The sequence below is a fragment of the Emydura macquarii genome, unplaced genomic scaffold (assembly GCF_026122565.2).
Source record: "Emydura macquarii macquarii isolate MOO-44397 ecotype Brisbane River unplaced genomic scaffold, CSIRO-AGI_Emac_v2 contig_1170, whole genome shotgun sequence".
Lineage (NCBI taxonomy): Eukaryota > Metazoa > Chordata > Testudines > Chelidae > Emydura > Emydura macquarii.
The window spans coordinates 2,132,790-2,145,218 of NW_027131307.1; the positions used below are offsets into that span (position 1 = coordinate 2,132,790).

The 12,429-nt window shown below is 47.0% G+C and overlaps 1 protein-coding gene across 2 annotated transcripts in view; it reads right to left on the reverse strand.

Moving 5' to 3' along the window:
* HYDIN (HYDIN axonemal central pair apparatus protein) overlaps positions 1-12,429 on the reverse strand; it is a 293,633-nt gene that overhangs the window by 174,426 nt on the left and 106,778 nt on the right. For both annotated transcript variants that reach the window (XM_067546885.1, XM_067546884.1), the window contains exons 15-16: positions 11,352-11,487; positions 8,213-8,377 (exon numbers count right to left, since the gene is read on the reverse strand). In XM_067546885.1, the coding sequence (XP_067402986.1) occupies positions 8,213-8,377; positions 11,352-11,487 (301 nt within the window). The remainder of the gene's footprint in view (positions 1-8,212; positions 8,378-11,351; positions 11,488-12,429) is intronic.

Below are 12,429 nucleotides of genomic sequence, written 5' to 3' on the forward strand. Positions count from 1 at the left end.
GAACAACAGTTATGAAAGGTTAGTAACTGTTTTTCTTCTTCGAGTGTTTGCTTATATCGATTCCATGTTAGGTGACTCACAAGCAGTATCCCTGGAGGTGGTCTCAGAGTTCATGAATCTGCCACTTGCAACGCTGCTCTGCCAAAGCTGGCATCATACCGGGCCTGCTCGGTGATGGCGTCATGAGTCGCGAAGGTATGGACAGAAGACCAGGTAGTGGCTCTGCAGATGTCTTGGATCAGCACCTGCACCAGGAAAGCTGCTGATGAGGCTTGTGCCCTGGTGTAACGGGCTGTTATAATCACTGGTGGAGGCACCTTTGTTTGCTCATAGCAGAACTTACTGCAAGAGGTTATCCACGAGGATATCCTTCGGGAGGAGATCGGCAAGCCTTTTATGCTATCTGCTACTGCAACGAAGAGCTGCTTCAACCTGCAGAAAGACTTAGTCCTTTTGATGTAGAAGGCCAAGGCTCGTCTAACATCCAGGTTGTGCAACCTACATTCCTCATTGGAATTGTGCAGTTTCAAGAACATCTGGTAAGAATATGTCCTGGTTATTGTGGAATGGTGACACCACCTTTAGTAAGAAGGCTGAGTGGGGATGCAGCTGGACCTTGTCCTTATAGAACACCGTGTAAGGTTGTTCCAAGGTGAGCACCCTGATCTCAGAAACCCTTCATGTTGAGGTAACTGCCACCAGGAAGGAGACCTTCAAGGAGAGGAATAGGAGAGAGTGGGAAACTAACAGCTCAAAGGGGGGGGGGGGGCCATGAGCCTTGACAGTACTAAGTTCAGGTACCAAAGAGGTACCAGATCCCTGACCTGAGGACAAAGCCTCTCCAAGCCTTTCAGAAACCTGATCGTCATATTATGAGAAAAAATTGATCTACCTTGGATTGGAGGATGGAAAGCCGAAATAGCCACCAGGTGGACTTTCAGTGATGAGCGGGCTAAGACTTGCTGTTTGATATGTAATAGGTAGTCCAATATGTCCTGTATTGAGGCCTGGAGGGGGGACAGATTCCGGTCCAATGTGCAACAGAAAAACCTCCTCCAATTGGCCAGATATGTTGCTCTGGTGGAAGGTTTTCTGCTGTCCATCAGAACCTGCTGAAAATGCATTGAGCAAGCCTGCTTTTCTGCGCTCAGCCACACAGTAGCCTCACCATCAAATGTATGGATGCTAACTCCAGGTGTAATAACCAGCCGTGATTCTGGAAGAGGAGGTCCAGCCAGAGTGAAAGTTCCACAGGGTGCTGCTGAAAGCTCCACCAACATGCCCCAAACCACTGCTGTTGTGGCCACACGGGGGATATCAGGATCACATTTTCCTTGTCCCGCTTGATCTTCAAGAGACTCTTGTAAACCAATGGTATTTGTGGGAAGACGTATAGCAGTGCCCTTTCCCAATGGAGCAGGAAAGCATCAGATAGAGAGCCCTTCGCGAGCCCACAGAGTTAATAGAACCATTGGCACTTCCTGTTCTGCCTGGACGCAAACAGGTCAGCTTCGGGAGTTCCCACCTTTGGAAGACCATGGCGACAGACTCTGGGTAGAGAGACCACTCATGGCGAGACAAGAAGGATTTGCTGAGGAGATCCGCCAGCACGCTCCTGGCACCCGGGAGATGGGAGGCCATGACATAAATGTTGTTCTGTATGCAAAAGTCCCACAAGTGGAGGGCTACTTGGTACAAGGCTGACGAACGGGCTCCGCTTTGCTTATTGATATAAAACATTGTGGGTTTTGTGAGGATCGGTACCATGCTTCCTGACAGGTAAAGGAGGAATGTCTGGCAAGCTAGATGTACTGCATTGAGATCCCTGACATTTATATGAGGGGAGCGATCCTCCTGAGATCAGGGCCTCTGCATGCTGAGATCATTGAAGTGGGATCCCCACCCCAGATCCGAAGCGCTGAAGACCAACGCTCCTTGAAAGGCATCCCCTCCAATGCAGAATGAGAGTTTGTTGACCACGTTAGGGATGACAGGACATGCGGGGGATGTCCAAATTGTGCCTGCCAGGGCATAGACCAACACTAGCCATGACTGCAGGGGCCTGAGGTGCAGACACAAGCGTTGAACCACTGACACAAGCGTTGTACAGCTGACATGTGGCCAAGAAGCTTGAAGCATGTCCTGGTGGTTGTGAGGGGGAGGGCTTGTACAAATGTAATGAGGTCCATCATGACTTGGAACCGGGGCTCCGGAAGAAAGGCTTTGGCCTGGGTGGAGTTGAGAATGGCTCCTATACATTCTATCCATTGGACAGGGAACAGGATTGATTTCTGCTTGTTTATGAGCAGGCCCAGTTCCTGGCAGGTAGTCCATATCAGATTGAGGCTGCACTGGACTTAGGTTTGTGACTTGCCCCTGATGAGCCAGTTGTCGAGATAAGGATAGATTTGTACTCTTCGATGCCTCAGGTAAGCCACCCCCACCGCCATGTACTTTGTGAAGACCCTTGGGGCAGATGAAAGGCCAAATGGTAGCACTGTAAATTGATAATGGTGTTGGCCCACAATGAATTGGAGGGAATCTCCTGTGTCCGTGGAAAATTGAAACATGGAAATAAGTGTCTTTTAAGTCGAGGGTGGCATCCCAGTCACCTGGATCCAGAGAGGGGATGATGGAGACCATGTAGAACGTCAACTTCTTAAGATATTTGTTAAGACAACGCAGGTCCAGGATGGGTCTGAGGAATAAGGAAGTATTGGGAGTAGAACCCCTTTCCCTTCATATCTTGAGGGATTTCCTTCAAAGCTCTTACCCACAGAAGGGTTTCCACCTCCTGAACATTTGCTCTGAAAATAGAGTATTGTCCTTGAAGGGGAGGTCCTGCACTGATTGCTGGGACAGGCCCAAGGACTACAACCAGAAGCACCGACACAGCTGAGGCCATTGACCTGGCTGCTGAATCATCCACATCCAAATCCTACTGGAGAGAGGCCATAGCTACAGCCTTTCCCTCCTTCACAATGGACACAAACTCTTGTCCAATCTCTTGTGGCAGGGAATCTTTGAATTTTGCAACTGAATCACAGATGTTAAAATTATATCTCTGCAGCTATGCCTGCTGATTAGAGATTCTACGTTGAAGACTGGCTGTGAAATGGACCTTCCTTCCAAACAAGTCCAGTTTCTTCATTTCTTTATTTATAGGCATTGAGCTAGTCTGACCCTGCCTATCCCCCTTGTTCTTGGAGATTACTACCAGGGATCCTGGGGATGGTGTGAAAACAAATATTCGTTGCCCTTGGTAGGACATAATATTTCTTTTTGGCCCATTTGGATGTTGGTGGCAGAAAGGATGGTGTCTACCACAGGGCCTTAACCACTTTAACACCCCTTCATGCACTGGCAGTGCTGCAGCAGCCAGAATATGGCCACTGGGTTGGCCGTTGGCCTTGGGGCCAGAATCCTGCTGCAGGGGCAGCACCCATCATTGGCTCATGCGAAGAGCAATGCTTTTGGGGATGGAGACTGGATTCTCCTTCATATCCCAAAGAGGATGATCCATGACAGAGACCATGGTGCTTCTCCCTGCTGGTTGCAATGTGGCACCGGAGACCAGTACTGCAGGGAGGGGGACCAATGATGAGAATCCTTGGAGCGGTGCCGCATAGGTGGAGAGTGGTGCCCTGTAGAAGAAGAGAGATGCCACGTAGGCAGAAAGTGGTGCCACACTGGTAAAGTGCTGTGTAGGTGAGGAGTGGTGCTGAGATGGCAGCGAGTGGTGTGGTGTTGGGGAATAAGGCGGTAGGGATCAGTGCTGGGGATCCGGAGATCAGTTCCACGATGTCGGTGACTGGTGCCGTAAGGATGACAACAGGTACCAGTGGTACACGGCCTGTGATTCCCACCTTGGAGTCAGAGACCGTGAACACAGATCCAGAGACCAGGGTTGAGAGGGCAGGGACCATCTTCTTGGTGCAGGGGACCAGGGCATCAGTGTTGTAGACTGGTGCCGAGATTCCGGGAATGGCACTGGTTGATGGGCCATTGTGGCGGCTCCCATTGCTGGTTTTCCCCTGGAAGCGGGTCCCTTCACCGGCTCGGCTGTCGATGTAAGTGCACTCAGGATGAGTGACACTCGAAGGGCCATAAGGTCCCTAGCCGTTTGAAATGCCTCCGGTGTCGGAGGCACTATATGGAGGAGGGGCCCCCTTCTGCTTCCAGGAGTCGGAGGTGGTTCCCTCAATGGGATTGAAACCCTGGGATGAGTTGTCTCCTGCTGCTTTTCCACAGGCAATTGGCCTGACATGGGTCCTTTGCCCCACCTCATCTTCTTATTCCTCTTTGGAGCGGGAGGACCCCCCGGTCCACTCACTGCTTCTTTTGCTGCTTCTTCAGCACTGGCAAGGGTGAACAGGTACCATTGAGGCGCTCTGCACCGACGCTGACGTACATGTACTCAGCACCGATTTGGAGCAGGATGGTTTTGAGGCTGGAGTGAGTGCCGCCTCCATGAACAGGGCTTTGAGACAGATATCCCTGCCTTTTTTAGTCTGTGATTGGAAGCCCTTGCAAATTTTGCACTTGCCTGTGATGTCTCTCCTAAACTCTTTAGGCAACTATTGTGAGTGTCATTAAGTGGAAAGGACTTGTGGCACATGGTTTGAAAACTGGGGACTGGGCATGTCCTGCCTCTGGGCGAATGTCCTTGGAAGGAACACTATCTCTAACTTACTCAACTACTAACAAACTAACTTGAATCATACACAGCAGTTGATAGAAGGCAAATGACCAGTAAAGCATTTGCTATCACAAGGGAGAAGGGTGCTCCTGCAACCATCACTGGTGGAAAGAAGGAACTGAGGGAGCGTGGGGCCACTGGCACCTCCTATACTGCCACATGAACGTGGGGCTCCAGAAAGTGCCTAAGCAGGCCCTATCGATACCACGCAGGCAAAAAATCTCTGGCAGCCATGTACATGGATGTGCACACACCTAACATGAAAGGACATGAGCAAACACTCGAAGAAGAACAAAAAACACGCAGGAAAGAGTCCCTGCAGAGCATGCATTGATAAACATCTCTCCTGAGAGCACATCTAAGTTTGTTGTACGCCATTCACCACTCAAGCAATCGAATGTAGCATATGTCAGGTCTTTGAGATTGAAAATCAACACTTCCTGAGCCACAGACCTCACCTTATGAACAAACCCACCTTCCAGGATGTTAACTTTTAGCCTTCTGTCTTTCATTTTCTACAGAACATCCAGTAAGAAAGACAGGCCACCTAGAATTCCTAGCCATATCATTGCATTGGGCAAGTACATCTGCTGGATGTCCATGGTATGTCATTCAGCAGGGAAGTGGTTAATATTTTTTAAAATGCTTCATTTAAACCATTCACAAAAGAGCTTTTAGCAACAACATTTAACAGGCCATTGCTCACAAGAAAAATGATACAAAAGGGAAAGGAGGACTAGGGGGAAGACATTGCGATCAGTAATATTTTCATGGGCTCAAAGGTCTTTCTGGCTCTGTTGATGGGACATAGTGTCAGTTTAAATCATTCGGGAATGAATAGTCTGTCCTCTGGCAGCCAGCTGTAGCACTGAATAACCACCTCGTTTGATAGCAGCGAGCTGCCAAATTGCTGCCTGTGGCAGGCTGCAGGCTGATATGCCCCAGGTAAACCCAACGCTGTATTGTACCAGATCCCTAACACATAGACTTACTTGCAGCAAATTGAAACTGACATCCAGTTACTTGCAAGTAAAACACAAGGGAACGCAGCCATGAAGGGTCTCTCTAAGCAGCCTACACAGAAGGATCTGTGAAAGACTGCCCTCTGAGAAGGGCTATCGCAGACTCATGCTGTTGGGCACGGTTAAGCATAATGTAAGATAATAGGGTCATGCTCTTCTTTCTGTTTCACTGGTATAAAATTAGAGTGAAGTCATCAGAGTTACCTCAGTGTAAGAGAGAGCAGAATACAGTCCACACATCTGAAACCAATATCAGTAGAGAGTGCTTGGCAGGCTGTGGCTGTACTGCTCACAATGCTCCATTAGCAGGGAAAACTATGGGGCGGCCAGAATGGAACCCACTAAAAGTGTGTTAAAGCTGCAGGGCAGTCTTGAGACAAAATGCAAAGCTGAGGCCATCTTTAGCAACAAGACATGCAAGTGTGAACCATGCTTATGCAGGGCAACATTTCTATTAGCACAACTCAGATGCTTGCTGCAACTCAGTGAAAGCCAAATGCTGTGCTTAAACTCCAATTTAATGGCACACTTGTGAACACTAATATGAAGTACTATTAGTTTTCCCTTAGAAATTGTTAAGATCCCACAATTTCCTGTGCTCCTATCCAGGTAAGACCTGGCATATTAATGCGCATCCTTATGGTGAGGTTAAGGCTGAAAGTACACATCATTTCCAAGGGGAAAATCTTTACAAGATCATCATAGTTTGAAAAACAAACCAACCACTAAAAGATCAAGAAATTCTAACTGTGAGAAGCCCTCACCCCCCACTTTCTTTTTGTAATGTGCCTTAACTACACAAATTACTTATCTGGATAACTGCAACCTTGATGGCAAAATTCACCTTCCTCTGTTGATGAAGCCCCTAGCCACTGGTCTACATTCAAATGCAAAGAAAGGATTGAAGACCTAGGTTAAGATTTTCAGTGCTGCCCTGGGGAGCTGGCTGCATAACTTCCATTCATGTTAGGGAAAGCCTTTGGACTGCTTTGAAAATGGCAGCCTAACTTTTGTGTAATCAATGCTTAGGCTTTCAGCAGTAGTTCATGCTCATCAGTGATGACAAGCCATTCTGTCATCGCTATCTCAAAAATTAATACCATTTTAAATTCACATTTCATTAACTAAACTTGCCTTAGATCTCAGCCTAGATGAATTCAATACACTACATTTTATCATTCTCCTTTCTACCTTATATTTTTGCTAGAAGGTGGTAAAAAACCCAGGGAACCTCTTGGAATTCTGACAAATAACTATTTTAGGGTGTTATAATTCAGGAACCCCTTGTCCATTCTCATTCACATTTGGTAGAAAAAGTCTACCTTCACTCCAGATACAGCCTACCAATTCTAAGTCTGATATTGCCTTCCTTGTGGATTTTAGTACAGGGGCTAAAGTGGCTTATAAGAGACTGAACTCAGAAAAGCACTTAACCACATGCATCTGTTGATTCCTATTCAGGACAGCACTTAAGCATGTGCTTTTTCTAAGTGTGTGCTTCAGTCTCATTAGATTGGAGAGACTTAATCCTGTGCTCACAGGTAAGTGTGTGCTTACATGCTCCCCTGAACGAAGATGCTGTCTCCAGTTGGGGTCTGTGCTATGCAGTGGTGACTGTTACTCTGTAAGAATGCAACAGACTTAGAGACAAAGAAATTGCTGTAGTGCCTTGGACCAGGGGTTCATATAACTACAGGCAGTTCCATTTACTTCAGAGCATTCTCCATAATGGCCAATGGAAACATCTGCCCAAGCTTCCTCCCTATCCCCAAGGCAGTTAGTTCTTGGCGTGTGCACTGAAAAATGAGGGTTTATAGCTTTTCTTTCTTATTCTCTCTCATTATTCATTTAAACATCTAATCTTTTTGGAATCATACTCAGCTCCTGCTCACTATGATTTCTGGTGACAATGGTTCCACAGGTAGGATTTTCAGAAATACCTAGAGGGCAATGCTTATCCTTAGGTGTGCCAAGCTATATAAAAGTTTAAATTTGTGGCATTTCCACTGCACTGAATGTCCCTTTTGACGTGCATTATAATAAATGGTCTATCAAAATGCTCGATTTACCTTCTCTGCACTAGTCATTACTTGTATACTCCTATCATGCCCCTTCATAGGACACAATCCTGTGGGGTTCTGAGCGCCCTCTAGTCATCTTGACTTTATACAGCAGTGAAGGGCACTCAGACAACTGAAACAGGTTTGATCTTTCCAGTCTGCTCTCGATATTGGTATGAGCAGAGCAAGTAACCTCAAAACATCTGACTTCTATCATCAGTGAGGTGATGATACAGTGATATTTAAACTCTAATGACATGAATTTTTTTAATTCACCAGAAAAATCTCTGCAGTTGCAAAGAGCTATAACATTTGAATAGGAACGTGCTGTGTGCACCATCAGATGAGCAAAGGCTGCCCTCAGGATAGGTCTCCACACTCCAGAGAGAACACTGATTGACACAAGGCATATTCCATCACCAGGATCTCACCAGGGGGGATTCTTCGCTCCCAAACATGGCTATGTAAGCCAGGGTGTCCTGCTCTCCAGTCACCTGGGCTTCCAGTGCTAAGGGGATCTCCACAGTGGTATAAGGTTGAATAATGCCACAAGGCTTCGGGCTGCAGTACAACACAGAGGGCTTCTCCTCATATTCCTGTTCAGAGACACAACCAGAACATCAGCTTCACCATGGCTTCCTTGGAAACTTTCCACTCCTTGGCATAAAGACAATGACAGTGAATGCACTGTTTAAAACAATCACATGCAGAACCCTGGGTTCAAAGAGGGAAACTGACCCCGGTGCAGAGGACAAGCACAAAGCCTACGCTGACTCCTATTTTGAGGACTTATGACGGCTTGAAGTGATGCACAGACCAATCCCTGCCTTCTGTACAGGCGGGAATTTCACCCAGAGATTGACTACGACATATGCACAGCGTAAGCTGCACATTTCTGACAGTGATGCTGATTAACCATTGGAACAATCAAGACTGGGTCTCTCTCTAAAGGACCTGCTAGCGCTCCAAGAGCTGTGATAGGCATGAAGCAGGAATTACTGGGTACAATTCTCTGGCCTCTGTTACAATAGCCCCTTCTGGCCTTTAAATCCCTGAGTCTTTCCAGGAACTAGTACATACATTTACTTTCTGAGGCATCACCTAAAGGCATTTCAGCCAACCTGGTGGCTTGAATACCCAGAAAGCCTGTTATCATTAGGAAAGAGTTACTCAAAGCAATGAAAGGAGACATGGCAGCTATGTGGGTTGGTGCCCCGGAAAGTATGGAACAGTATCCCTGTCTGAGAGATGGACATAGGAAAAACAGAAAGGGAAGGACATTATTTCCAATCATCAAAGACAGTATTACAAGCAACAGAGAGTACGTAACGATAAAATACAATGGGAAACATTTAACAGCATGGACATGGGGGAGTAAAGTTAGCCAGAAACAGATATGAATGAGTGTAAGTAGCAAAATTTGCACCAGTTTGGTACTCGGTGGGGTCCAAATTTAGCTCTGGGTAAACATGTGCAACTTCTATTCCACCAGGGCTGAATTTGGCCTCAGAGAATTGGAAAAGGAGTGGCCTAGCTGCTTTATCTTATGCTCTTCTGTGAGGTAACAAGGAAAGCAACTCTCCCCTTTGGCAGCTTCAGGGTTTGATTCATCCAGATAGTGAACTGGCTAGAGCATAGGGCTCAACGAGTAGTGATCAATGGCTCCATGTCTAGCTGGCAACCGGTCACAAGCGGAGTTCCCCAGGGGTCGGTCCTGGGGCCGGTTTTGTTCAACATCTTTATTAATGATCTGGAGGATGGGGTAGATTGCACCCTCAGCAAGTTTGCGGACGACACTAAGCTGGGGGGAGTGGTAGATACCCTGCAAGGTAGGGATAGGATACAGAGTGACCTAAACAAACTGGAGGATTGGGCCAAAAGAAATCTAATGAGGTTCAACAAAGAAAAGTGCAGAGTCCTCCACTTAGGAAGAAAGAATCCCATGCACAGCTATAGACTGGGGACCGACGAGCTGGGCAGCAGCTCTGCAGAAAAGGACCTGGGGGTAACAGTGGATAAAAAGCTGGATATGAGTCAGCAGTGTGCCCTGGTTGTCAAGAAGGCCAATGGCATATTGGGCTGCATTAGGAGGGGCATTGCTAGCAGGTCACGGGAAGTGATTATTCCCCTCTATTCGGCATTGGTGAGGCCGCATTTAGAATATTGTGTCCAGTTTTGGGCCCCCCAATACAAAAAGGATGTGGACAAGTTGGAGAGAGTCCAGCGGAGGGCAACAAAAATGATTAGGGGGCTGGAGCACAGGACTTATGAGGAGAGGCTGAGGGAACTGGGCTTGTTTAGTCTGCAAAAGAGAAGAGTGAGGGGGGATTTGATAGCGGCCTTTAACTACCTGAAAGGGGGTTCTAGGGAGGATGGGGCTAGGCTGTTCTCGGTGGTGGCAGATGACAGAACAAGGAGCAACGGTCTCAAGTTGCAGGGAGGGAGGTCTAGGTTGGACATTAGGAAAAAGTTTTTTACTAGGAGGGTGGTGAAGCACTGGAATGGGTTACCTAGGGAGGTGGTGGAATCTCCATCCTTAGAGGTTTTTAAGCTGCGGCTTGACAAAGCCCTGGTTGGGATGATATAGCAGAGGTTAGTCCTGCTTTGAGCAGGGGGTTGGACTAGATGACCTCCTGAGGTCCCTTCCAACTCTAATATTCTATGATTCTATGATTCTATGATCCAGGGAGATCCAGAAGCTCCGCAACTCTCAGGAGAGATGTTCCAAGGACGGAGGCAGCTTTAGGTGCCATCTGGGGCTCTATAGGTGCTCACCAATGGAGGCAGCCAGCAAGATATGCTGAGTCAGTGTACCTCACAGGCACTCTGGCCCCAACTCTTCCTTGGCTGGCTCCAGTCCTCCTGGGGGACATGGAGCTGTGAGGCCCCCATGCCCCCATGCCAGTGACCTCTCTGTTGTCAGAGACTGCATCCTGGTTTTTGCCAGTAAAGTAAAATGGGCCCAGGGCTTGCAAGTTTTGCTTGCTTTGCAAATCTCGAAGACTGGTGCAAGTCATGCACCTTTAACATTGACAGCCACTTTCTAAATCAACTAATGTCCAATATAATGTACACCACCACCGAATCTGACCCAAAGGTTCCCACGGCAGCTGCACCAGTTCAGCCTAACCCACCGCTGACTCGTACACAGAGCTCAAAGAAGGCTCTGAATTGTTCCCCTTTCCTGCTGTATAAATGGGCTACACTATGAAATATCTGGAAATGCCACACAGACCAGCAGCCCGGGACTCAGGCATGTCTTCCTTTCCTTTCCTCTTGTGAACTACAGCCTCTCTCAGAAAAAAACCCTGGCTGTTTATATTGTATTGGATCTCTCAAATAATCACTCCTGCTATCAGTGCTGTGGGACCCTCCCCTTTAAGACCTTGTAAGTTCTCATCCGCAAGGAAGTTCCAAAGAGGAGAAATTAAACATCTTCCTGTCAAATGCTGGTGGGGCTAGAGACAACAATAACACAGTCTGTGGTAGTCGGGAAATGCCCCTTCCCTTCTCACAGAGTCCCATGGAAATGTAAGAGAAGCAACAGAAGGGGAGGATGAGAAAACGAACCTGAGGGAGAACTCCGTAGCACCCTGGCAGCTCAGTGTCGTTCACAAGCATCACCATCTTCTGGTAAGGGAACTTCAGGAAACACCGTCCAAACTTCACCACAGGGCTAAGCACACGCAGTGGAGGAACAACACATCTAGCCCCCCAAAAAATAGCATTACAGATACAAAGAGAATATAGCGTTTGTTCACTCCCAGAATATGGGGAAACAGAACATAATACATTTGTCATTGTCTCATGAAGGCTCGACACCCACAGTCATTAATCTTCTTAAAATTCTTTTTATTCATTTTTTAATCAACAACCTCCGTTAAAGGACATCTGGGGAAATGCCATGGGTCTCTACTCAACAGTGCTCTGTCAACACCAGCAAGCATTCAAGCAGGGCGCAATTTCTCAGACTGGGACCCTGCTAACAGTCTGAGCTTTCTTAGCCTGGACGATTTGTTCTGGCTGGTTTGTATTTCAGTGTTGGCCTAACTCTGTTCCCACTGAAGTCAATGGAAAAGCTCACACTGAAGTCAAAGGGGGCAGTGTTAAGTCAGTACTGAGGTCTTTTAAAATGGCCCCTCCCACCCATCTATATAGCATATATACCCAATTATACGTACAGGGCCAAATACATCCCTGTTGTAACTGCACTGAAGTCAACTAAGTTACAACAGGGTTGAATTTGTCCTACAGTATATGATCAAGGAAGAATAAAGCCTGGCTCAAATTTGTGATGGCAAATAACTAAGAAGACTAGAGGAAAGCAGATGAAGCTGAGCTCATTCTCTAAAGCAAATAACAACACTCTTCCCTCACCTCTATCTTTTGCTTATGTCTCCTAATTAACATTCACAATATTGACTTAAACTCTTCTTTATTAATCCACATGCTAATTGTCTGAAACTAGCTCCATCATCATGTTGCCATCCACACCTTGGATGTCTCCATGCCAAATGGTTTTTGCACTGCAGGAAGTGAATTACACCCCTTTTGTTACTATCCGAGTTAAATACCATACTCAGGATGAAAAGGGACAGCTGTCAGGCTCTTCACACACGAATGTTTTACGCTGCAAACACTGAAAGTC